Below are 27,900 nucleotides of genomic sequence, written 5' to 3' on the forward strand. Positions count from 1 at the left end.
TTCATTTGGAAGTCTTTATTATTTCACAAATTAAAAGCATTTTTAAAAATAAAACAGGGAAGCAGCGTGAAACTACAGAACTGCTTTTAATCAGCTCCCCCAAATGCAGAAATCCTCTCCACACCCTGGGAGCAGGAGATTCGGGGAGAACACATGATGGGTAGTTGATGGTCAATATTCTTCAGAAAATGGATAATAGGGGTGACCTACAGCACTGAAAGAGAAAGAGGGATATTTATTTACTAACTCGGTCCCATGCTGTCAAAGAGAGGGTTTCTTTGTGGATGCAGTCAGGATGGGCTAAAAACTCTCTATTTCCAACCATGCCCTTCCTTCTGCCTCGACACACAGACATGCAGCTCCTGGTCCATGTGCTCAATTCCCACATTCACATGGGGTAGAAAAGCCAAGTGACAGGTAGTTTGCTTTAGATTAGAGTTTGCCATAGGATGGGACAGCCAGGGCTGAAATGTGTTGTGTCAGCCCATGTGTCACTTTTTTCCCTAGATCATGAGAACATTCACAGTGAGAATTCTGCTGCTCTTTTTAACCAATTCACTCAACAATTCAGGGTCCTCCTGTAACTCTCTTGAGGAGCTAATATGTATAACTGCCAAATGAAATTATTGCTTTCATACAATTTATAAAAGTACTTGTCCAGGTTCTTGTTTTCTTTTTAAAAATTGTCCTTTCTGATTTGATTGCATTAAAGAGTGCATTCTGAAAAATTGTGTGCTCCAGGACCTACCTGTGTGTTGACAAAGGTCTCTAGACAGTGGTTCTCAACCTTCTGGCCCTTTAAATACAGTTCCTCATGTTGTGACCCAACCATAAAATTATTTTCTTTGCTACTTCATAACTGTAATGTTGCTACTGTTATGAATCGTAATGTAAATATCTGATATGTAGGATGGTCTTAGGCGACCCCTGTGAAAGGGTCGTTCGACCGCCAAAAGAGTCGCGACCCACAGGTTGAGAATCGCTGGTCTAGGAAGACAGGTGCATACAATCACAGGCCTGATAAAGATCACAGACTTTGACTTTAAAGTCCTGGGAACAGAGCCGAAACTGGTTTGGCTCAGTGGATAGAGTGTTGGCCTGCGGACTGAAAGGTCCCGGGTTCGATTCCGGTCAAGGGCATGTACCTGGGTTGCGGGCACATCCCCAGTAGGAGATGTGCAGGAGGCAGCTGATCAATGTTTCTAGCTCTCTATCTCTCTCCCTTCCTCTCTGTAAAAAATCAATAAAATATATTAAAAAAAAAAAAAAGTCCTGGGAAAAGAAAAGTTACTTCCCACATTTTTTCATTTATAATATCTTTTCTCAAATTCGCAAAATAGCTTTACAAACAAGGAGTTTTGAGATTTTTTTGAAACCCAATCTTTATGCTATAACTAAAATTCTATTTCCTTATCTCTAAATTCTCTAACAAACTCCTCTCATTTGATGAGTCTTCCTTCTCTTCAATCCTGAGACCCTTCTGCAGTTACTGAACAAGGGGCCTGTGATGTTGTGAATAAGTTGAAGTCAAAGAGTCAGGGGCTGCCAGGGGCTAATCTTCTGATGGACAAATGTGACCCTGAGCAAGTCTGGCGCCTAGAAACCAGAGAAATGCAGAGGATCTTATGTTGGTGTATGCCACTGGGGACACATCATCACTAGGAGCAATTAATTTTGTGATCCATTTATACATTTTGGTGAGATTATATGACTGATGGAATGGGGCTTGTAATAAGGATAAAAGGCCAACGGAGGGAGAAATTTGGAAGAAATGGACAATGCCTTGGAAATGGAATACCCAGTGAAGGAGAAATGCCACTGACCCTTTGGGGAAGCGGTGGAACCGGGTCCAAGGATGACTTTCTGACACCCACACATACACTTGCCTTCCTGGGCCCGTCCTCCATTAAAAATATTAATGTTACATTTTATAGTTGTGCTAGGAAAAAATGAATAGAGTCCAGGCTGGATTCATTATTACATGGTCATTACTATAACCATGTTTCCTCCTGATTTTAAAAAGCATTAAAGATGAAACATTTTCATAGGCTCCTATAAACAATAACATAACCTGAGCCACTTTAAAATGGCACCAGAGCTGCCATGCCAGAGGAACTAATTCCCCAGCATGTCTTATGCCTCACATTTTATGGAATGTTAAAAAGGGCAAAATATCCTTTTGACTGGGCATAGGCAACACTGTCTCGGGGAACTGTTTGCAAGGATAACAAGAAGACAGTTATCATGAGTAATGGACTGATGACTACTAGACTAAAAATTAAAAACATTTTTTGGAATTAACATCACTGCTTTCCTTCTGGAGATGTAATTATTGCTCCCCTTCCCTTTCTTATAAATAACCAATGCCCCTGTCTCCCAATCTGAACATTATTGGGGCTTCTATCTAAATTAATGCTTTCCCATTAGCTATTCGTATTGATCTCAACAAGTACTTGTTCCCTCTTACTTTTATTTTTAGACTAGAGGCCTGGTGCATGAAAATTTGTGCATTCAGGGGAGTCCCTCAGCCCGGCCTGCACCCTCTTGCAGACTGGGACCCCTCGGGGGATGTCTACCTACCGGATTAGGCCCACTCCCCAGGGGATAGGGCCTACACTGGCAGTCAGACATCCCTCTGGCAGCCCGGGAGCTCTAAGGGGATGTCTGACTGCCGACTTAGGCCCACTCCCCTAAGCTGAAGTTGGACAGCCTTAGCGCTGCTGAGGAGGTGGGAGAGACTCCCACCACCACCACTGTCCTTGCAGCCGTCAGCCTGGCTTCTGGCTGAATGGCACTCCCCCTATGGGAGCACACTGACCACCACGGGGCAGCTCCTGCGTTGAGCCTCTGCTCCCTAGTGGTCAGTTCGCATCATAGTGACTGGTCATTCCCAGTGGTTCTGCAGTTAGGGTTAATTTGAAAATTACCCTTTTATTATAAAGGATTATTATATAGGATTAGTACCCCTAAAGTATAGTGGGAAGTCGGCACTGAGCCTTCTGTGTCAAATGGGTAAGTCAGATCTTAGTGGGAGTATGTATACCAGGCACAGGAATTAGGGCATAAAAGTCATGTATTCGCCATGATGCAAACTTGGGCCATTTTACCTATGGTCTGTTCTGGGCCCTGCTCATACTTCTCTTGGGTCAGAGACTGAACCTGGAGTAAACCTGTGGTCTGAGGTCACCAGGAAGCTCCAGATTTACTTCTGTAGTAGAAATCAGGCCCATCTTTCCTATTTAAGGAAGCTGAGTCCCTCTGCTAACCTACGCATCACAGGAAAGAACCCAGGAAAAACAATCTACAAGTCACTTACAATGGCAATTTAAAAAATCTGAAATTTCTGTTCAGGCCATCAATTGCTTTCATGTCTTCTGGAGTCAATTCAAACTCCAAAACCTGGAAGGAAGGAAAGAATCACATTAAACTCTCCCCAAGGTAGGGAGCTTCTACCTGGGAACATGAGGGCTTCCTGGTGGACAGAGGCAAGGAGAGCACTAGGGGAAGTGTCCACTGCCATCACTTCCAGGTGTACTGGCCTGAGAACTCCCCTCCTGGTCCACCACGGCTCCCACTCCCTCTCCTCCTCTGCTTCACTCCACTAAATGAAGTTTTTTATACATCATTGGCCCCAAATCTCTCTGAGTGAATTGTTTGCAACAGAAATAACAACCTTTTCCTCCTAAACAAATAGATAATTGCATAATCTGGACAAAATATGTGCTGACTGGATCAAACTTTCGTTCTTGCCTCCACCCTGCCATACAAACACCCTAAATTTTGACACAGCCTCAAACTTAAGCATGGTTTGGAAGAGCAAGCCCCTGTAAAGGCCTCTCCAAGAAGCTATTGACATCAAGAAAAGCATTTGCTGATCAATTATTCAACCACACACCTGCTCATTCTCTCTCTAGTCAGGTTGCTTCCCTATAAAAGAAAAATCTTTCTGATTTATCTTTGAGACACTTATAGTCCCAACATTTAGAAAGGCCTCCTCTCAAATAAAGTATCTCTTACTTAAGTCTAATTTGTTTTTGTTTGATGATATAATTGACACTCCCCTAATAGAGTGTCAATTAATAGCAAAGCCGACAGATCTTTGATAATAAATATTAAAGTGGGAAGTTCATTATTTCATCCAGGGAATAATTTCATAGAAAACCCAGTGCCTCTATCTAGATCTATCTATTTTATCTATTTATTATCTATCTATCTATCCACCTTTTATTCATCTTAAAAATGTACTCCAGAAGTGACTTGGTTGTCACTATATATATATATATATATATATATATATATTAGCATAGTGAGTTGAACTGAAAAATAAAATGGGACTTTTCTGAGTGGGTTTAAGAATGAAATTTAGATTTGCCTATTAAATATTTGCATAAACTGAATAAACTAAATCTACAGCTTCAATGCTTGGAGCAAATGCATAATGAATAATAAGCTCTAAATGTCATATTTTGAAAATATTAAACTCATGATGAAATTGTTAGCTGTCTTCTTAAAGCACAATAGAATTTACATAGTTTCTCATGAAGTTTACAACTAAATAAGTTGAAGATCACTGATTGATCTAAGGGACTAGATAGGGGCGGGCAAACTTTTTGACTCGAGGGACACAATGGGTTCTTAAACTGGACCGGAGGGCCGGAACAAAAGCATGGATGGAGTGTTTGTGTGAACTAATATAAATTCAAAGTAAACATCATTACATAAAAGGGTATGGTCTTTTTTTTTTAGTTTTATTCATTTCAAATGGTCCGGATCCGGCCCGCGGGCCGTAGTTTGCCCACGGCTGGACTAGAAGATATATGAAGGAGAGTTTATTTTAGAGGGGGAAATATTTGTAAAGATAAATTTTTAAAAATATATTCATTTGTTAATTTGGTCAGTCTATAATAGTGATGGCGAACCTTTTGAGCTCGGCGTGTGAGCATTTTGAAAAACCCTAACTTAACTCTGGTGCCGTGTCACATATAGAAATTTTTTGATATTTGAAACCATAGTAAAACAAAGATTTATGTTTTTGATACTTATTTTATATATTGCAATGCCATTTAACAAAGAAAAATCAACCAAAAAAATGAGTTCGCATGTCACCTCTGACATCACTGGTCTATAAACTTGTATGTAGCTTCCTACCTGCCATGTGCTTTTCTGGGGAAAAGATGCTAAAAGATGACCCAGAGAGAGTCACTGTATTTAGAGTCTCCCAGTCTGGAAGGCACACTGACATATAAACATGCAATGTTTGTTTAATAAGGAAAAAAATCACTAACAGAGCCACGCCAAGTGCTATGGTGACCCACAACTGTGCTGGGGTATCCCACTGGTTTAACAAAGCAGCTAACCCTGTTTAGGTTTGATATTGAAATACAAATAGGAGTTTATTTGGTAGAGAATATGAAAGCGAAGAATCAGGGTTTTAAAAGTCTTTACTGCATAGAAGGACTCTTAAAACCGATGAAAAAATAGCAATGAAATAAACTCAGGGTCACACAACTAGAAAGCAGCAAAGCCAGGCCTGGAGGCCATAAAACCTAGGACTCTGAGGCCATTGCTCTCTCTCCCACCCTTCCAAGGAGTGAACATGGGTACGTGCTGAAAGGCAAGAGCGACGGCCCCCAGTACAGCACCCATTCCCCATCTGGAGAGACAGTGACCAGCCCGTACCTGGAAGTTGTCTTTGATTCTCTTCTCACTGAAGCTCTTGGCCAGGACCACTACCCCTCGCTGCACTTGGTAACGCAGGGCCACCTGCCCTGGACTTCTGTTGTGCTTCTTGGCAATGGCCTTCAAGACCGGCTCCTCCAAGAGAGCGGGGCTGTCCTTTTCCACCCTGAAAACAAAACCAGAGCATGTAGATATGAAGGGTATAGTACCAGAAATATAAAGTGTGCTGTCCCTTTCCCCCCAAATTCCCAAAATAATCAAGAGAAATGTGTGTAGAACAGCACATCCATTTGTCAATATCGTATCACCAATATTTATGCATGACAAGCTGTGTAAATTATATTATAAAATAACTTTTAAAATAATATTTGGAGTATGCATGAAACAACAATGAAAGAATGGTGATGACTGTGGAAGTTCAGTGATGGTACATGGGACCTCACTACACTATTGTGTTGGCTTTTTTATGTTTGAAGTCTTCCATAATAAAATGTTAAATCTTAATTTAATTATATATATATATACACACACACACACACACACACATATACTTAGAGGTCCAGTGCACGGATTCGTGCACTGGTGGGGTCCCTCACACTGGTGCACGATCAGGGGCCTGAGAGAGACTATGGGAGGGCTCCAGGACATGTCCTGCCTATCTCACCCAGTCTCAATCGGCTGGACCCCAGCAGCAAACTAACCTACCAGTCAGAGTGTCTGCTCCCTGGTGGTCAGTGTTCATCATAGCTAATGGTCAGTTGAACCAGCCACTTAAGCTTTTATATATATAGACTAGAGGCCCGGTGCACAAAAATTTGTGCACTCGGGGGGGGGGGGGTCCCCCAGCCCGGCCTGTGCCCTCTCACAGTCTGGGATCCCTCAGGAGATAATGACCTGCTGGCTTAGGCCTGCTCCGGGTGGCAGAGGGCAGGCCCAATCCCTAAGTGCAGCCCCTGGTCAGGCTCAGAGCAGGGCCGATTGGGGAGTTGGGGCGCTGCCCCGTCATGCACAGAGTAGGGAGGATTGGGAGGTTGCAATGCCACCCTCAGTCATGCTCAGGGTAGGGCTGATTGGGGGGTTGGGGCACCGCCCCCTTTTACACTCAAGGCAGGGTCGATGGGGAGGTTGCGGCGCCACTCCCTGTCACTCACAGAGCAGGGCCGATCAGGGGGTTGGGGTGCTGCCCCCTGTCACTAACAGAGCAGGGTCCATCAGGGGGGTTGGGGCGATGCCCCCTGTCACTCACAGAGCAGGGCCCATCAGGGGTTGAGGAGCTCCCCCCTGTCACTCACAGAGTAGGGCTGATAGGGGAGCTGGGGCACCACCTCCTGTCACACACAGAGCAGGGCGGATCAGGGGGTTGGGGCGCTGCACCCTGTCACACTCAGGGCAGGGCCAGTGGGGAGGTTATGGCTCTACCCTGTCACACACAGAGCAGGGCCGATCAGGGGGTTGGTGCGCTGCACCCTGTCAAACACAGAGCTGCAGGGCAATCGGGGGATTGGGGAGCTCCCCCCTTATCAGGCACAGAGCAGGGCTGATCAGGGGGTTTGGGTGCTGCCCCCTGTCACGCTGATCCCGGTGCCGGGAGGCATATTACCCTTTTACTATATAGGATAGAGGCCTGGTGCACGGGTGGGGGCTGGCTGGTTTGCCCTGAAGGGTGTCCTGGATGAGGATGGGGGTCCCCACTGGGGTGCCTGGCCAGGCTGGCTGAGGGGCTGAGGGCTGTTTTCCCGCTGGCAGTTGACTAAAAGCTCCCAACCGCTCCTTGTTTTCTTTTTTTTTTATTCTGGGCCAGCTTTAGCTCTGAGGCCTCGCTGCTGAAAACATGGATACAATGTTGCGGTCCCGGGCTGACTGACAGCCAGTTTTGTTTAGCTTCTTATTTGCAACATAGTAATAGTTGCTTAGAGTTGCAGTTGAGAGGCGGGCAAGTGAGGCGGGAACGTTGGAGTCTGCAGTCCCTGGAGGAAGCAAGCCTCTCTGCTCTCTTCAGTGCATGGCTGCCGGCCGCCATCTTGGCTGACAGTTAATTTGCATAAGGATAGCTGATTAGCCAATGGGAAGGGTAGCAGTCGTACGCCAATTACCATGTTTCTCTTTTATTAGTGTAGATATGTGTGTGTGTGTGTGTGTGTGTGTGTGTGTAATTATTGCTGATAATATTACAGATGTTTCCCATCTCCACCCCCCTCTCCCCCGCTTTACCAGCCTCCTCCCAGCCCTTACCTAAGCCCTAAAGAAAGCTTAATTTTAAAAAGTGTTTCATTACTAATAGAGTTGCTGACAGAGGTTAACTCTGATATACTTATTACCAGTTTGGGTCTCTTTGGGACCCCAGGGCACTGTAGGCAACAAGAACAATGTCCTTGGACTTGCAGAATTCCAACAGTTTGCTCTGGTTGAGATACGGGTGACATTCCACCTGTGAATTGCCAAGACCAGAAGGTATCAGAATACATGAACCAATATCATGTAAATTTGAAAAGCCTTTGAATGAATAGCTAATATATGTACCATATTTTCCAGATTGGTCATTTTCTCATGCATCTTCTGAAATACCTTCAAATGCTATTAGTTTTCAGATGTGATAAAACAATTTTCTTATTTTTTATTAGTGCTTGAAATGATTAAAGAATGTTATACCTGGTCTGTGACCTCCACATGTAATTTCCTATAGAAAGAAACTAAGATTCCTTAGAAAAATGGCTGATTCCAATACTGGGCAGAAAAGCTACAATCTGAGCCTAGAACATGCTGAGCCAGTTCCAGCATGTCCACAGGGCTGAATCATTTGGAGATGGCTGAGGGCATTTCCCCAAACCTGAAAAAGATGCATAAATGATTGCTTGCTGCCAGACAGCTGAGGGCATTTCAATCTACATGTCATTGCCTCCTACTGGCCAAACACCTGAACAGCCTTGGGCAGTTCCTCCAATCTGACAATGCTTACCCTTTGATATCTACCTTGCTGTAGGACAATTTGTGTTAATAAAAAGCAAGGGGTCCAGAGAGATAGGAGAAGTTGGTTCCTTTAGCCAAGCTCTTCTGGCCCCCCAAAATGCCTTCAAAAATTATGTTTCATCTCTGGGCTCTTGATTAATTTACACACAGCGCCTCCTCCAGATTCCTGAACCCTCTAGATAAGCGGTTCTCAACCTGTGGGTCGCGACCCCTTTGGCGGTCGAACGACCCTTTCACAGGGGTCGCCTAAGACCATCCTACATATCAGATATTTACATTACAATTCATAACAGTAGCAACATTACAGTTATGAAGTAGCAACGAAAATGATTTTATAGTTGGGTCACAACATGAGGAACTGTATTTAAAGGGCCAGAAGGTTGAGAACCACTGCTCTAGATGCTGGATTAAGACCACCGGCATTAATTTATTTTTGCTAACATTTGCTTATCCCAACTCGTTCTTTGGTAATTTTTAAACAAAGCATTAGAGAATCTTTTTGCAGGAGAGCTGACAGCTCTGCCCTTTCCAGTCACCTTTGAAATCAGAAGCAGAGGATCCGGCAGCTTTTTAGAAATTACAGATTTTTGATCCTCAAAACAAATTAGGTATTTTATGATTTGAACAAGAAACCACATTTTAAAATATGATAATGGCACATATAGCTCTTCTGCAAAAAGATTCTCTAATGCTTTGTTTAAAAATTACCGAAGAATGCATTGGGATAAGCAAATGTTAGCAAAAATAAATTAATGCCGGTGGTCTTAATCCAGCATCTAGAAGGGTTCAGGAATCTGGAGAAGGCGCTGTGTATAAATTAATCAAGAGTCCAGAGATGAAACATAATTTTTGAAGGTATTTTGGGGGGCCAGAGGAGCTTGGCTAAAGGAACCAATTTCTCCTGTCTCTCTGGAGTCCTTGCTTTTTATTAACACAAATTGTCCTACAGCAATCGGAGGAACTGCCCAAGGCTGTTCAGGTGTTTGGCCAGTAGGAGGCAATGACATGTAGATTGAAATGCCCTCAGCTGTCTGGCAGCAAGCAATCATCTATGCATCCTTTTCAGGTTTGGGAAAATACCCTCAGCCATCTCCAGATGATTCAGCCCTGCTGACATGCTGGAAAACAAAGAGGACAGGAAGACACTAAGTGTTGTCAGAGGCATCTTCTGATTAAAATGATGCCAATTCTATCATTGATAGGAAAGTAATTATATTTGTTGAAATTCATGAATTCACAATTACATATTGAAACGAGAGACATATTTTATACATGATGAATCATTTTCTACAAATATATTCCTAGAAAGTAATTAAGTAAAATGAAGAATATAAATATTTGACTGGTTTCTTGCATGATTTTCAAACTGTTTCAAAAAAGGGATATACAACTTTATAATAACAGTGATTGAACATTGGCAGCATTGTTATTTTTTAAAATTATTTCTTTCAATGTGTTATCTACTTCCTCACTTTCCACTGCTTTGCTCTCTCTCTGGCTTTTCCCCTTACCACTCTGTAACTGCTCCTGCTATGTTTCCCATGAACTCTGTCTCATAAAACCCCATACTTTTTCTATTCCTAGTTGGATTGGCTGCTCCCAGCAGGATCCACCTCATGGCTCATGCAAACCTTTTCAGTGGTCTTCCTTGGTTTCCCTGATAACACATGGTCTCATTTTTCTTCCTCCCTGTCTGCCAAATCCTGCTCAATCCCCTCACCAGTGCCTCTTTGCCTAATCTTTAAATGTTGACTTTCCTGCCCTCTTTCTGTTCATCCTTTGAAGTTCCTTGGGAGAGGGAATACGTTTCTCTGAGTTTAATTGCCACCCATAAAGCAATGGTTCCAAAATATGGGCCTCTCCTCTAGCCCTGCCTGAGCTCCAGACCAACACTACCACCCACCAACTCAGCATCTCTACTTGGATGTCTCCTGGGAACCTCCAACCCACCTCTGAGTAACTGAAGTCATGATCTCCCCAATCCACTTAACCTGTTCCTTCTCTGAAATTCCCTATTGTTATAAAAAGAACAATTATCTGTGGAGTTGGCATCAAGCCAAAAACTTGGGGAAGCTTAATCAAGAAAGAAGATGTGGTCCAGCCAGGGTGGCTCACTGATTGTGTGTCAACCTATGAACCAGGAGGTCAGGGTTCAATTCCAACTCAGGAAACTTGCCTAGGTTGCAGTCTTAATCCCCAGTAGGGGGCATGCATGAGGCAGCCAATCAATGATTCTCAACTTCGGTGTTTCTATCTTTCTATCCCTCTCCTTTCCTCTCCGGAATCAATGAAAATACACATATTTTTTAAAATAAGAAAGAGGATGTGAAGAACAGAAAGCAAAACAGTTGACATAGTCATGCACTCACCTGGTTGCAGACAGGCTTGTACTTGAGCCCTGGCTTGTTCAGGATCATCTCCAGCAGTTTGTGATTGAAATTGGACACCCCAATGGACTTGGTTAAACCTGCATCCTTACACTTCTCCAGAGCCTAGGGAGGAAAGTCATGTGTGGCAAACCTGTAGTGTAGTTCAGTCCTTTCATTTGACAGTGAACTTTTTAAAGACTGGAAATCTGTCTTAACATGCATAATAATGTGGCTGAACCAAATAGCTTTATCACTTGGACATATTTTTCCCCCAGTGTACTTTATTGCTATGTTCACACAGCTCACAACAGCTTTCCCCTCTCTGGTGTGTTTATCTGTCCTGGGATAGGGCTCTAGCTCCTCTGGAGTTTGACATGTCCCTTTTACAGCTCACATGCTCAACCCGATCAGTGTGGCAAAGAAACTTTTACTTAGGACCACAGAAGTTTACATAAAAAAAGACCTTAGTGCCCAGCAGGCATGGCTCAGTGGTTGAGCATCGACCTATGAACCAGGAGGTCACCAGTTCAATTCCTGGTAAGGGCACATGCCTGGGCTGCCAACTTAATCCCCAGTGTGGGGTGTGCAGGAGGCAGCCAATCAATGATTCTCTGATCATTGATGTTTCTATGTCTCTCTCCCTCTCCTTTCCCCTATAAAAATCAATAAAAACATTTTTTAAAGAAAATAGACCTTAGCTGTGATCCCGTTCAACTCACTTGCTTTACAGAGGAGAACACCAAACTACAGAGGAGTTTGGCGACATGTCTGAGGAGAGACAACGGATGGAGCCAGAACCCATTTCTTCTGATCCCCATGCACTGATGTCCACCTTATCCCACCATTTTTGGGTTGCAGTAGCAGTACATACCTCCCAGGTGTCACGCAGGTCCACTGTCTCTAAAATAATTTTCCCATTGACATCTTTAGGCATGAGCTCCTCTCCAGGCTGGAATACAGAGAGGGGAGGAGAAAGAATTTTTTAAAGAATGATCTTTCTCGTGCCTAAGTAGCTTGGTAACACAGCCTTCAAGAGGCTATTATTACTAAGCAGTGTGTGTGTGTGTGTGATGTAAAGAAGACATTGGTGGAAAGGAAGATCAGAATTAGTTGAGAGACTGTAGCAAAGCAACTCTCTCCCATTTACCTCCACTTTCCTGTCCACACACTCTCCCAAAATTCCACTAAGAATGAGTTCCCCTACCATTAGAATTGATTTTGTTTCCCAAGGACAGGCTTGTTTGGATGATGGGACTTCCCTTTACTATTAAGAATGTGTTTTAGTTCCAATTTATGTTAACCCAACTCAGAGATAGTGAGAATACCAGATGTGCTCAGCAAATGTCCACTGTAATGAAAGGCTGGACCAGTGATGCTCAAAGGAGCCCCATGTGCAATATGGACCGCCCTACAGTGCCTCCCTCTTGACTGGCTGAGAGGTTCATGTGCAAGAAACCCTCCCCCTAAAGAGGTGTGGACATTTATTGTGTCTCTACTATCTTTGTAACTCAGCTTTCTTGAGACTCTCTTCAATAAGGGGGAGCACATCACTTGGACATGGAGGGCAGTGTCTTCAACTCTTTGATGTGGGATACTCTTGGGCATAACAAGGAAAACAAAAGCTAACCTTCATAGCTATTGGCACATGAATGATGAATAGATCTACATAGTCCAGTTGAAGTTTCTTCAGTGATCTCTCCAGGGCAGGTCGAACCAATTCTGGTCGAAAGAAAGTGCACCAAAGCTGCAATAACCAAAAAGAAAATTTTTTTAAAAATGGTTTGTGATGTCACACATTTGGGAACTGAAATTAAATTTCATGGTTAGGAGATTGAGCAGTGAGTAACCAACCACTATGGTGGTCTCAAAATAGAAAGTTCTGGGGCTAAATTTATGTTACTTACTGTAAATGAGGCTTTTAATGGAATACTGAGATTTATTTGAGTGACTGTAAGAAAATTGTCAATAAAATGCAGATGGGCCAGGAAAAGCAACCTAAATGTTTCAAGGATTAGCAAACTCATTTCTAAAAGGAGAGTCAGAAATGTCAGGCAAGGGGAAATGGAAACTATTGCCCTACATAGGAAATGCCTGGAAGCAGGACTGCTCAGAGGTCCATATTCAGAAAACAAATCACCATTGATGTGGACACACATAGGACCATTCTCTAGAGACCTCAGCTTTTTGTGTTGGAAGCAGGCTTTTCCACCTAAGAAAAGTTTTACAAATTTCAGTAAATTTGATGCTGACTTGAAAAAAGTCTTGATTACAACTCCTCAGATCCATAAGGGACACACTCAGGGGGCAGACTCAATGAGCACCAAAGCCCCACTGAAGCAAGTCTTGCCCCAGAAGGGTGTCTCCAGCATAGAAGTTTTTCCTCTGCAGACACAGCTGATTCTCACAGCCAACTGGCCTGGAGGTCAATTCTTCCCAGTGATACCTACAACAATTAAGGCTTAACTACAACAAGACGGTGCACAAAGGCCACAAAAGGGTGCACCAAGAGTGTTCACCTCAGGTAATTGGGGAGGCTGAGCCACTGGGCCCCATAGGACACCTACCACAGAAAGCCACTCTACCAACACAGAGAATCTTAAAAGCAGCAAGAGAAAAACAGTCAGTTACCTACAAGGGACTACCCATACGACTGTCAGCTGATTTCTCAACAGAAACTTTGTAGGCCAGAAGGGAGTGGCAAGAAATATTCAAAGTGATGAATAGCAAGAACCTACAACCAAGATTACTTTATCCAGCAAAGCTATCATTCAGAATTGAAGGTCAGATAAAGAGCTTCACAGATAAGGAAAAGCTAAAGGAGTTCATCACCACCAAACCAGTATTATATGAAATGCTGAAAGGTATCCTTTAAGAAGAGGAAAAAGAAGAAAAAGGTAAAGATACAAATTATGAACAATAAATGCACATCTATCAACAAGTGAATCTAAAAATCAAGTGAATAAACAATCTGATGAACAGAATAAACTGGTGATTATAATAGAATCAGGGGCACAGAAAGGGAGTGAACTGACTATTCTTGGCGGGGGAAGGAGTGTGAGGGATGCTGGAAGAGACTGGACAAAAATCATGCACCTATGGATGAGGACAGTGTCGGGGGGGTGAGGGCGGAGGGTTGGGGGGACTGGGTGGAGGGGAGCTATGGGGGGAAAAAAGAGGAACAACCTTAATAATCTGAACAATAAAGATCTAATTAAAAAAAAAGAATGAAGCGAGTGGACCCACTCTGAAGTGGCTCAGTCAATCCACAAGCAGATGGAGAAGCTAAGTGTCTTTATTTGTGTTTTACATATCAATGTTGACCCTTGTTCCAAGAGTCTAAGGCTTAGACTTAACCTTCCTAATGCCGCAACCCTTTAATACAGTTCCTCATGTTGTGGTGACCCCCAACCATAAAATTATTTTCGTTGCTACTTCATAACTGTAATTTTGCTACTGTTATGAATTGTAATGTAAATATCTGATATACTATATGTGTTTTCCGATGGTTGCGACGCACAGGTTGAGAACCTCTTACTAAGCAACTGTGTCACACCCTTAGTACATTCTGGAGCAAAGCAACCCTTTCTTCTCTTTTTTTCTATAATGGGACTTTACAATGTCAGGAGGTAAAGAAATTATTCAAACCAAGTTCAAAGATGTTTGTTTCGTATTTGTTTTCTCCAAATAACCTATGTGATCTGACAAGGACCTCCTGTCACTCACTCACAGCACCTTGGTGGTGTAGAATAGGTCCTCTCTCTTCACAGTGCCATCCGCAATCTTCTCTCGAAGTGCCTGGCCGACCTCCTCCTCATTTTCATAGACGTATGCTGCGTCAATGTGACGGAAACCTACATCGATTGCCACTTTGGTTGCCTCAGCAGCCTTACTCTTAGGAACCTATAAAATATGAATAAGGAGGGTTGGCAGTTGACTTGACTCAGAGAGATGCAACTTATTTCCATAAGAGTATGTTCACGAGCTGTTTCTACATCTCTCCTGATCTCCTGTTTGATGGGGCAAACCTTGGCAAGAAACCTGTACACTGGGGGCACAGATTAAACTCCAATATATCCTCTAATCTGAAATGATTAGTGTAATGGACTTCACCAGGCAATGTGGAAAATTAAGTCATTCAATAAAGAATTTGTTCCACAGGCCCTGGCACACCCTCTCATCTTCATTCCATGTTTCCCACTGGGGGAATTTATGTTGCCTGTTTGCTCAACTTTAGCATCTACCAGATTAAAGGGCCTGGTTCCCAGTAGAGGAAACCTTCTACCAGGTGACACAAGAAAGGTTCCACCTACCCCAATGCCATGGCTGCCCCCTAGTCAGAGCTCACATGCCAGGAAATCCTGAGTTTAACAGCAGATTACTGTATGGACAGTGGTACTTGATGTTGCTTTTCAGAAGAAGATAGAGTGGCCTCTATGTGATGGTGGCAGGGAGGAGCATGTCTGGAGTTCAGACAAGTCACTAGGGCGGCTCTTGGCGCTTGTATGCCTAGTAATAACCACGAATAAACAATGCTAGCAAGTACTGAGAGGGTTAACATGAAACACAGGCAGATAGGCAGGATCTAGTGGAAAACAAAGGCAGGGGAACACAGGCAGGGGCAGGCACTGCAGTTTGAACAAGCCTAATCACAGAAACCAACCATGCAGAAATAATAAACTGTTTCTGGACTCAAAGTAGGAGGCATGATAAACAAGAGATGGCCTGCAGCAACAACGTATATGAACACATAGAAACAGAAAGGTCAGCATAGGAACAGAGAAAGAACACACAGAAACAGGGAAAGTTCAGGTCAGTTGCTGGGCAAGAACAATTGAGGGAATCAATCAGGCGACAACACGGATAGATATGGAAGCAGGCTTGTAGCAAATATATACCCCTGGACTACAAGGCTTTATGGGGCAGCTTATTATTACCACCCCTGCCTCCCCAGCCTTGCCACCCACCAGCCCCCATGAGGGGAGTCTGAATCTGTTTGAAATACATTTTGCACACTTTTGCTGAAATCTTCTGGTCTTCGGAGCTTATTCTTCAGTGTCGTGAGACACGGCCCCAGGAGAAAGACCCTTGGCTCACCATTCTGGTTCTCAGTTTTGGGGGCTCAGTCAGAAGTTCAACCTCTGCACATCAAACCGGCATTAGATCACCAGACAGGATGAAGGAAGACTGCAGGGTTCAGGTTTACAGCAGTGCTCGAGGCCTTTCAGCACTTTCTACAGTGCTTCCCTGTGGTTACTAGGACCTTTGAATGTAAGTAGCTGATCAAAAACTCTAGTCTGGGACATTTTCAAAAGTACAGGTTTCTAGGAAAAATTTGGCCATGTTTGCAATCAAATTAACTCATTACAGCTTTGATTGCTAGATCATCTGCTTTCATTTTTGTTGCTAAAAGTCTGTAAAGTGGATTTGGAGCTGTTATAATGTCTTTTGCTTTGTTGGGAATATGATTTAAAATAAGTATGTTTAAAATATGTTCATAAGGGTCAATCTAAGGAATGCCGGTTGTTTGCTTTTCTTGGTTATTGAGGATTGAGGCTTCTAAGAATTATTAATTGGAAATTATATTATTTAGGTTAATAAAAGGCATGACGCATAGAGATGCATTTTGAAAACTAGTTATTCCTAAAATTTGTAAAAAGGTTTGTGAAAATTATAAAAGGTTTATAAGGGAAAATGTTAAATGGAAATAAAAACAAAGCCAAACAATGTGGGCAATTTGCAGCCAGTTTATAACTAACAAGCCATTATCTTCCCCAGCCAAGGACATAAAGCAAATTGTTAAAAACAACAACAAAAACCTCCCTATAGAAAGGGAGGGGCAAAGGGGAAAGAAAAAAAGAAGAAAAAAGGCCATTTTACTCCCTAGGCACAGAGGTCTTCAGTCTCAAGGCTTGGCAAGGTAAATGTGCCTCTTGTGATTTCTGAAAAGACCATAAAAAAAACCCCAGGAAATCTTAAGAATTGATCTGTACCAGAATATTCAACAGAGCACTTTTGAGATCTACAGACAGGAGGGTGTATAATGCCTTGGACCCTCATCCAGATTGATTTTCAGCTTAGTTGGAGGCCCATCCACTAGTATACTTCATGAGCCAGATGTACAGGTTTATTTACTATTCTTCTTCAATAAAGATGCATACTTTAATTGCTTTGATAAATTGGCTTTTCACAATATAGTCAAGGTCTCTTATATTAATTCATTTTGTGAGAAGAAAAAAATTCAGGTTTTGTGACTTTTGTTAAAGGTATTCCTAATTTGGGGCTTTGTTTTTTGGATACAAGGAAACAAAACAATTTAGTAAATTATATGTTTTTCTCCCTACCTAATCCCTCCAGAATCTGGCAATTCATAATAAATAAGTCATAGCAATGTGTTTCTTTGCATGGATTCAATAAGACCAGTTTCCAATGATAGTTTTATTAACCAAGACTTTTGCTGCAGTGTCATGCCTGAGAGAGACATGCCTGGACTCTGGATGTCACCAGAAGACTTGAAGCCAATGTGAGCACCTTAGAGAACAGCCTGGTATCTTTCTTGGTCACATGATTCAATGTCAGTCTTTCCAGGAAAGGAGCATGAAGGTTGCTTTCCTGAGAGTTAGCAAGAAAGGAGCCTCAAGACATTTTGGGAACCTCAAAAACTTGAGGAATTCACCCACATCTACATTGCAGGCAACTGAGTGGCTCAGCTTCTTTGCCCTGAGAAGCTCATTAAAGCTTGGTTATGAGATTCCAGCAAAAAATATTTTAAAAGAGCCTATACAGTTCATTACTGTTCTTAATTGTATTCATACAAACAATCAGGCCAGATTGAAACTGGACTTAATAAAATAAATGAATTCATCTTTAATAAGAATAAGGATGATTTGGGGGAGAAAGATTATATTGCAACAGACTCTATAATGCACAATTGTGAGTTGATTCCAATTAATTGTTTCAAAATTTTATCTTATACCCATGAACTGAGCTGAATCTTAAATTGTCTGGTTTTCTTGCACATTTAGCTACAACTCTCCAGACTAATACTTACTTTTCTCCCATCCTTAGTCTTGGAATCATTGAACACTAAAACACTTTCCCTTGCACTAGACCACTTGTCATGATTCTTGTGGTTCAGTTTGTCTTCACCAGGTTACAAGCCCTACTCACACACAGGGAATGCCACCTCTAAATACCATCACCACCTCCTTCTATGCCCAGGCCTCATCGTCCCTCTGACAGAGAACAAGGATTTCTTGGCTCTGATGAAAAATGTCACCCCCTTTAATGTGATATTTGTTTAGTCCTTTTCCAGTTTGTTAAAAGGAAAATTCTATCTTTCATATATAATCTTTTGTCAAATAAGTTTGACAACCATCCCAGGATTTGAATTTTAAGAAGCTAGCTTTAGACTTCAGAAGAAGTCCTAGTCCTTACCAGAATGATAGGCAAGCCTAGAAGGAAGTAACCCCTGCTCAGGAGGCATGGTATGCTTCTAATACCTATGCTTCCCCTTATGCAGAAGGGCATATAGGCCCTGGAGTTGAGGACTTTTTCTTTTGTGCAAAAAACAAACAGAACAGAGGACTGGGAAGAGGAGGGCCGAAAGATGCTGGAGGCCGGTCCATCCTTGTTGCTTGACACAGTTGCTGCAGGGAAGAAATATCTACACAGCATATGTTTCAAGGTACCTGGAGTATACGGCATACTATTCTTAATATGTTTGCTCCTCTTTTTTAGTGCTATATGTTATAACCAGAACCACCTCCCTGAGAAAGGTTGTTTCCCCAGGTAGGAATTTTTCCCTGGAGTTAAGGATTAACAGGACTAAGAAAGAGAATAAATCAATAAAACCCCCTAGTGTTACAGAAATACCATGTACTACTTATGAAGAACTTGGACTAAGACTGTGGGCAATAAATTTGGGACTTGTTGGGCCCACATCCCCAGGGGTCTGCCCACCAGAGAAAGCACCAAAGCCTATACCCCTGGAGACCCACAGACACAGGGCAGTCCCAGGGAAGGCAAGCAGCGGGGCTGGGAGGACATAACCTTTACTGGGTAAGATAATCTCCTTCAGTCACTTCCTTGTAGCTTATCAGTAGAGCAGTGGAATAGTGACCTTGGGGTAGCCCTTATAATGGAACACAGAGATTAACCTAGACAAGATTGAAATCAACAGAACTAGATAGAGACGGGATTTTTGGCAAAGGTCAGATAAGAAACTATGAAAATGAAACAAGGGACTGTAGAAGGTTACCCAAAACATACCATGATGTGATTATAGAGGCATGCTTATAGGATCAAATGGTATAAATATAGATATAACAGGACAATAAAAAAGAAGAACCTGGCAGCCAAACCGGTTTGGCTCAGTGGATAGAGCGTCGGCCCGCGGACTCGCGGGTCCCAGGTTCGATTCCGGTCAAGGGCATGTACCTTGGTTGCGGGCATATCCCTACTGGGGGCTGTGCGGGAGGCAGCTGATTGATCTCTCTCATCGATGTTTCTAACTCTCTATCCCTCTCCCTTCTTCTCTGTAAAAATTCAATAAAAAAAAAATAAAGAACTTGGCTATGGTGATCAACTGAACGCTGTCTCGTGTCATTCATTCTTCGCCGACTCCATCCACACCTTTGGGAACCCCTGGACCTGCTGGGGCTGGACCCCAACAGAAAGAGACTAAAACAAACCCTCCAGCACTATTTTTAGTGCCATTCCATATTCCCAGGCAGGTCATATACTAGACACCTATTTTATCAAGGAGATTACCTCACCAGTGGATGTAAAGTCCTAGTCTTAACTAAAGTAGGGTTCCACCCTTTCAATATAAGTCCCTCATTACTAACTGTAAGGAGCAGCTATATGGCTATAAAATAAAGGCTCAGCTTGCTGTCTGGGTCTCTCTCTGTGGCCTTAGCCAGGCACAGGAGATCCACCTAGACCCAGCTTATTCTCTTTGTCTGTCTTTTCTACATCCTTCATCACCCTCCTCAAGCTCACCGAACCCTTGGCTGAGCTGGCCCGCCACAACTGACAGACTGGGGAGGCCAGAATGAAGAAGATAGATCTTTGGATAGCGAGGGCATACATAAGAATAAGACCAGAGTTCTTTGTATGCTCCTTGGTGCTCTGGGTGGTAGCCACCCCAGAGTTTTGGGTACTGGCCAAACTCTCCCAGCCCTTGGCCTAGAGACAATTCCTTTTAAACTCCTCTAGGAAGCTTGATGGGTATTTCAAAAACATTAGAACCATCTCAGACACTTTCAATCAGGGACACGGGTTAGTACAGGCTTCCCCACATCTGGAGTAGGATGCGTGCCTGGTAGGACACACTGGTAAGTGCACACAGTCCAGTAGGTCAGTTCTGTTAAGTGGGATTATTACCCTAGATCCTGCCAGTAAATGCGACTAGTTTGGCAGATCCTCTTTTGTGGTCGCACGCAAAGTCACACTAATCCTACATCATTTATCTAGGAGGGGTGCCCCAAACAGAGAAGGGAAGATCACTGAGGATGCTGGACATCCTTTTGTGTATTTTCATACAGATGGGAAGCACTTTGTCCACACCCTGTGCAGATAGCCCTTGGGAAGCATTCGATGCATTGGTACACATTCAACCCTCATACCCTTAAAGAGAAATGCCTGATTTTCTTTTCTACCTGGGCTTGGCCTCAATATCATCTGGCAGATAGAGAGAGACATAGTCCCCAGAGGGAAGTGTTAACTACAATACCATCTTGTAATTAAATCTTTCCTATAAGGGGGAAGGGAGTAGTTTAAGTTCTCATATATCCAGGCTTTCTTTACTTTAAGAAATAATCAAAAATTAAGTCAGCAATACAAAATTGAACCATAGCTCTTGACAGCCTTGACCCAAAACAAAACCAGAGCATCAAAAACCCCTAGGAAGGTAACTGGGCCTGGTGGCCCACAAAATACCCCTAAGCTATCTTGTACTCCTAATAATATAGGACCCCTGGAAGGACAAGTCCCACCAAGACCCAAAGGGAATCCCACCAGGCCCAACTACCATCTGCCCTCTCCAGGCAATGGCAGGGGGATAGTTTTGACCCACCTTGGTTCAGGTATCATTTTCCATACAGGACTTAAGACAAATTAAATAAATTATTCTATCCCTAGGAATCTGGTTGGCCCCTCTTCTCAGCCCTTTGTTTAGCTATTTCTATTACTTATCTTTGGCCCTTGCTTATTAAACCTCCTGATATGTTTTGTTTCTTCTCACATAGAGGCTATAAAACTCCAAATGCAGCCCAGATGGAAATGGTTACCTTTTACCATAGACCTGCTCCTCCGATGGGACCTGACAACGGCACCTCAAAAATGCCCACTGTCAGCAGGAAGTAGCCAGAGTGGTCATCACCCTGCTCCCAACAGCCAGTTGGGGCCTCCTAATCAGAAGGGGGACTAAAAAGTTTAACTTGAAATTCAGGCAGATATGGCAGGGGTCCAGTGGAAAACAAAGGGAGGTGGAACATAGGCAGGGGCAGGCATGGCAATTTGAGCAGCCTAATCACAGAAACCAATCAAGCAGAAATAATAAAATGTTTCTGGACTCAAAGAGGGAGGCATGGGGAAAGAAGAAAGGGCCTGCAGCAACCAGGTGTACAAATGCATAGAAACAGAGCAAGTTTAGCATAGGAACAGAGAAGAATATACAGAAACAGGGAAAGTTCAGGTCTGTTGCTTGGCAAGAACAATTGAGGGAATCAATCAGGTGATGACATGGATAAATATGGAAGCAGGCTTGTAGCAAATATATACCCCTGGACTACCAGGCATTCCGGGCAGCCTTTTATTGTGCCCCCTCTCCATGAAGGGAGTCTGAATCTGCTTGTAATAAATTTTCCACACTTTTGCTTATATCTTCTGTTCTGCGGAGCACATTCTTCAGCATCGTGAGACACAGCCCCGGGAGAAAAACCTTTGGCTCACTGTTCCAGTTATCAGTACCACTAGGCAAGAAAGAGTGTAATAACCAGGTGATCAGACCTGTCAGTGGTTAGCCAAGAAAGATTATAAAGGCCTTGGACCCAACTGGAGCAGTGAAGAGAGTCTGTGTTATAAGTTTTGGTTTTGTTGTTGTTGTTATTGCATTTATAGATAGATATATTACTGAATGAATAATCTTATCATGATTAGCATCATGAATATTTTTTAAATCTTATCCAAACTTTATTTTGTTGTTAATTTTAACCCTAACTTGAGGATATTTTTTCCATTGATTTTTCAGAGTGATTGGAAAGGAGAAAGTGATAGAGGGATGCCGGGGTCTAGCCCAAGCGGTCCAGGGGTTCCTAAAGGTGTGGACGGTATCGGTGAAGAATGAAGTACATGGAGACAGCGTTCAGATGATCAGCATAATCAGGTTCTTTTTTATTTCCCTGTTACAACTGTGCTTACACTATTTGATTCTATAAGCATGCCTCTATAGTTACATCATGGTATGTTTTGGGTCCTCCTTTGACCTTTTACAGTTTCTTGTTTTATGTTTACAGTTTTTTACCTGACCTTTGCTAAAAATCTTATTTCTATTTAGCTCTGCTGAGTTTAATCTTACCTATTGTCTATGTTTCTACATTTTATTCTAAAGGTTAGTCTCTGTGTTCCATTATAAGGGCTAGTTTGTTATTTCTATTCTAAGGTTACTATTCTATTGCTCCACTATTAAGCTATAAGGAAAAACTGAAGGAGGTTTTCCTATTCTATGGCCTAAGTAAAGGTTATGTAGCTTAAGTGTGATTGTTCTTAGCTATGGTGATTAACTACCTGCCTGGCACTTAGTTTAAGTCTTTCTGCTTGTACAGCTCGCATAAGATTTTTAGATAAGGAGCCTGCCTGCATTGTTTGCAGCGGTATTTCTTTAACTGTTTGATAGTTGTCCTTTTAGCCTTACTGGTGGTCTTCCTTGGGACTGCCCTGTGTTGGCAGGTTTTTAGGGGTATAGACTTTGGTACTTCCTCTGGTTGGTAGACCCCTGGGGATGTGGGCCCAGCAAGTCCTAAATTTATTGCTTAACAGTATTAGTCTAAGTTCCACATAAGTGGTACATGGTATTTCTGTAACACTAGGAGGTTTTACTGATTTATTCCCTTCCTTAGTCCCATTAATCCCTAACTCTAGGGAAACATTCCCAGCTGGGGAAACAACCTTTCCCGGGGAGGTGGCCCTGGTTAGAACACATAGCGCTAAGAAGGGGAGCAAACATATTAAAAACAGTATGCCATATACACCAGGTCCCTTGGAACATATGCTGGCAGATGTTTCTTCCCTGAAGCGACTGTGTCAAGCAGCAAGGATGGAATGGCTTCCGGCAGAGGGAGGGAGAGAGAGAAACATCCATGTGAGAGAGACACATGGATTGGTTGCCTCCTGCATGTGAGGTATCAAACCTGTAACCTAGGTACATGCCATTGAGCAGGAAGGAAACCCACAATGCTTTGATGTATGGGCTGATCCTCTATCTCAGTGGTTGGCAAACTGCGGCTTGCGAGCCACATGCGGCTGTTTGGCCCCTTGAGTGTGGCTCTTCCACAAAATAACACATGTGGGCGCACAGGTACAGTGTGATTGAAACTTTGTGGCCCATGCGCAGAAGTCAGTATTTTGTGGAAGAGCCACACTCAAGGGGCCAAACAGCCGCATGTGGCTCACGAGCCGCAGTTTGGCGACCACTGCTCTGATTACTGCTCTAACCACCTAGCTACACTGGCCAGGGCTCAGCCCAACTTTTAAAAGAGGTCTTTAAATAAATTCCCCTTTTCCCATAGGAAAATATTAGAACTCTGCCTGAAGTCCATTCTCTCTACACCAGGCAATTTTCTGTCCTTCTGTCTTTAGTCCTTTGTGTCTTCTGTTTCACATATGGGAGGGGCTGTGTGAGGCTGCCCCTTGGTCAGCATCAGAGCTTTTGTGAAAGGACTGCAGTAGAAGCTTGCCTCTTCTAGTTGAATGGAGCCAATCCCACTGCTCATTAGATTGTCTGTGCCTGACATCAAGCCTCCCTGAAGTTCAGCTCACCTCCTCCTTGAAGCCTCCCCAAAATACTCCAGCTCAAATCAGCCACCCTCTTTCTGAACATCTCAGCTTTCCCTGGCATTAGTGATATAAGCATTGTTAGGTAGCTGTTCAGCCCGGCATTCAGTGTCTTTATCTAGTTGTCAAAACGCCAGAAAAGCAGAACTATGATCTGTGCAAACTCCCTCCACTCCTAGGATAGATTTTAATATCAAACTGAAGTTTACTCTTGACTGTGGAATAGGTTCATTGATTTATTAATTAATAATTACATATTCTACCTGGATTCTTTTGAGAGCCACACACATGAAATAAAAAAGCTATTGTTTCTTTCTGCCCACCAGGCCAACCACTGGTTTATTCATTCTAATATTTATCTCAGCCTCTGAGGTTACTAAATCAACATGCTGGTTTCACATGCCAGGGTTACATGAGGCTGACCTTTGGTCAGCATCAGAAATGCTGTGAAAGGAGTGAGAGAACAAGACACCTGAGTCAAATCAGGAAAATCTATAGTAAGAGCAAGTGGGTGCAGGAGGTGCCCAGAGAGCAGGCGGCTGCTCCTCCCCTCACCACTCAGGCACTGCCTGTGGGCAAGTCAGCAGGGCATGTATAAGGCCTGCCTCGGATGGCCAATGGTCAATGCCTAATGACTAAATCTGAGACACTGAGTTTGCACGCTTCCAAAAAACACACCTGACTGAACAAAAGAAGTCACATGCATGGACGCTGGACCATACTTTTTATTATTAGTCTTTACTCCAAGATATTTTCATTGATTTTTAGAGAGCGTAGAAGGAAGAGGGAGAGACAGAGAAACATTGATGCTAGAGAGACACATTGACTGGTTGCCTCCCGTACATGCCCCAGCAGAGCAGGGGATCAAGCCTGCAACCAAGGTATATCCAAGGGTGGGCAAACTTTTTGACTCGAGGGCCACAATGGGTTCTTAAACTGGACCGGAGGGCCGAAACAAAAGCATGGATGGAGTGTTTGTGTGAACTAATGTAAATTCAAAGTAAACATCATTACATAAAAGGGTATGGTCTTTTTTTTTTTTTTTAGTTTTATTCATTTCAAACGGGCCGGATCCGGCCCGCGGGCCGTAGTTTGCCCACGGCTGGTATATGCCCTTGACTGGAATCAAGCCCACAAACTTCAGTCCACAGGCCAACCCTCTATCCACTGAGCCAAACCAGCAGGGCTGGGCCCTACTTCTTGACCCTGACCTGACTTGCAGTAAATTGCCGATAAGGCAGGGGGAGTTGCTTTTACAAAAAGAACTCTGATTAGTATGTAAAAGAAGATTCTATATATTTTACTTTGTACTTTTTGTACTCACTAAGCAGATGCACATGTTACTTCTATTTTAAAACATGTTTTTATTGATTTTAGAGAGGAAGGGAGAGCAGGAGAGAGATAGAAACATCCATCAGCTGCCCCTGACCGGGCATCTACCAGTAGCTGCAACCAGACATGTGCCCTGACCAGGAATCTAACCAGTGACCTCTTGATGCATGGGGTGATGCTCAGTCCACTGAGCACACCAGCCAGGCACATGTTACTTTTATTCTTGTGAGGGGATTATGGGATCTTTTGTCCTATTCTCTGTCTTTAATGAGAGTAACAAAAGTTGAATATAATGTGTGTAAGACATACCTTGTGCTGAAGCTATAACAGTGGAGACATGGATAATTATGTCATTGCAAACAAACTTCCCTGTCTCAGGGCTATTGGTGATTGATATTTAATGTCATAGCTCTACCAAGATGGAATGGCTTTACCTCTGTCATTTATGGGGGCAATCCCTCCCTAGCAACCCCAAAACTGCCACTTCCCCACCATGACCAGAGTTGGACACTAAGTGCTTTGCCATACACTATGGGGACACGTGGATAATACATCTGATGAGAAGCACAATTCTGTCTTCACTGTTACTGTGCCTTCTCAGGCTTCCTTTCTGGATGCCTAACACTAGAATGATAGTGGCTCCTTGTAGGACCAAGGTTTCAAAGACAGAAATTCAGTGGGAAATACTTCCAGTCCCACAAACCCACAGCAAACCTGCCAGAAGCATCATGTTAATTGTCCCCTCCTCCTGGGCACTCTGCTCAGCAGGGGTTCTAACAAAGCTCAGAGTGACTCTGACTGAGGGGGAGATGGGTCCCGGAAGCACAGTCAAGCTTAGAATTAAACAAGTTAGAAATGAGAAGCATAGCACTTACCTGGGCTAGTTATTGAGGAATTAAAGGTAATGCATGTAAAGTACTTAACATACATGGTAAGCATTCCATATACATTAAATAACCATAACAGTAACAACAACAACAACAATAATAATAATAATAATATAATCCACCCTCAGAATTATCGCCTCTGACTCTGACTCCTCAGAGGCAACAGCTCATCATCCCACTGAGTACAAAGTCAGAGCTGTTGAAATGGAGCCCTCATGAGTCCCTCCAACAGCCCCCCCCTCCCACCCCCATGTACTAGGCCCTGGTAGGGCTGTTTTCATTTAACCGGCTGGTCCCCTGGGTTTGACTTACACCTTCCGAAGCAAGAGTGCCAAATCCAAGCACAGGCATGAAGTGCCCATCATTCAGTTTCACAGAATGAGTACGTTTGGGGTCCATCTCCGTTGACAGTCCTGGCGAAGCTGGCTGACTTTCCTTCCTTTTCCTGACTGAAAGCCAAGTGGAAGGTGAGGCTCCAGCTTCATTTATTTCTGCCAACCACCAGTGAGGTGTGGCTGGGATTGCCACTGCCCAGATTTCACAAGGAAACCAATTAATCACTTTGTACTTCTTCCAGGTCTGGGCAAGCACAGATCCCAGAAAGAGCGTATAGAAATGTCACGCACACTACAGGAGCTGGGACTGTCTCTCCAGCATTGCTCACCCTGGGCTCCTAAGTTAAAAAACAACAACACACAATTAACCATGTCAAGTTGTACTTGATAGTCACAGCAGACTTACTCTACAAGATGCACAATAGTCACTAGGCTGGTCATCTCTAAACACTCATTCTACTATAGCACCTTAGTTAAGTTCCTCACCCTTCATTTGGTCAAATATACCAGTTAGCCCTGGCCATTGTTTCTCAACAGTTACAGTGTCAGCCCATGCACTGAAGGGTCTCAGATTTGATTCCAGTCAAGGGCACATACCTGGGTTTCAAGTTCATCCCCGAACCCTTCGGGGCATGAAGGTATGTAGGTGGAGGCAGGGGTAACCAAACCAATCAAGGTGTCTCTCTCACATCAGTCTCTCTCTCTCTCTCTCTCTCTCTCTCTCTCTCTCTCTCTCTCTTCTCTCTCTTCCTTCCAATCTCTCTAAAAAATCAATGTAAAAAAAATGTCCTGGGATCAGGATTAACAACAAAATACCATCAACAAAGACTTTATACAGAATTTCTTGAAATGAGCTCAATGCCTGGTCTCCAGCATACATAACAAAATTCCTTAGGAACCCCAGTCCCCAATTTCATTATCTTTTGCCCCATAACAAAACCTCACTCCACCTTCTGATTCTCTGTGTCTTTTTCTTTTAATCTTTTTGGCAAGAAAATAATTGTCTGACATCCAGGGTAAATTTCTGTAAACAAATTTTGAAAACAAATTGGCCTTTGTTTCAGCTTTGCCTCCTCGTGGAACAGCCTACTCAAGCAGTCCTTTGTTCTCATCAGCCCTATGACCCTGACTTATCCTAAAAGCATGTGCTCTAGTCCATACGCTTATGACCTCCTGGAAGGGTAATCACTCTTTCCCATGTGTCCTCACATTGTTATAGCATCAATTAATACCATTCAGAAAACTCTTTTAGTGAAATTACACTCTCAACTAATAGGA

At 43.2% G+C, this 27,900-nt stretch overlaps 2 protein-coding genes across 5 annotated transcripts in view; one reads left to right on the forward strand and one right to left on the reverse strand.

Moving 5' to 3' along the window:
• On the reverse strand, window positions 1-26,760 carry LOC138992439 (aldo-keto reductase family 1 member C15-like). Of its 2 annotated transcripts, XM_070391224.1 has the most exons (9): window positions 26,600-26,758; window positions 14,748-14,915; window positions 12,643-12,759; window positions 11,887-11,964; window positions 11,016-11,138; window positions 7,998-8,107; window positions 5,680-5,845; window positions 3,317-3,399; window positions 1-214 (listed from the first exon to the last, which is right to left on the reverse strand). In XM_070391224.1, exons 1-9 carry the CDS (start codon window positions 26,684-26,686, stop codon window positions 172-174), a joined length of 975 nt encoding a protein of 324 aa, XP_070247325.1. In that variant the 5' UTR covers window positions 26,687-26,758; the 3' UTR covers window positions 1-171. The 2 variants fall into 2 exon arrangements, with proteins under 2 accessions (XP_070247325.1, XP_070247334.1); XM_070391233.1 differs by lacking the exon at window positions 14,748-14,915 and having other exon boundaries at window positions 26,600-26,760.
• Window positions 22,209-27,900, forward strand: part of LOC138992450 (ankyrin repeat domain-containing protein 26-like) — a 57,890-nt gene continuing 52,198 nt past the window's right edge. For all 3 annotated transcript variants that reach the window (XM_070391248.1, XM_070391276.1, XM_070391267.1), the window contains exon 1: window positions 22,209-22,401. The gene's annotated coding sequence lies outside the window, so the exon portion shown is untranslated. The remainder of the gene's footprint in view (window positions 22,402-27,900) is intronic.

Source organism: Myotis yumanensis, unplaced genomic scaffold (genome assembly GCF_028538775.1).
Source record: "Myotis yumanensis isolate MYYU_CA2020_CCGP unplaced genomic scaffold, mMyoYum1.0.hap1 SCAF_1, whole genome shotgun sequence".
Taxonomy (NCBI): Eukaryota; Metazoa; Chordata; class Mammalia; order Chiroptera; family Vespertilionidae; genus Myotis; species Myotis yumanensis.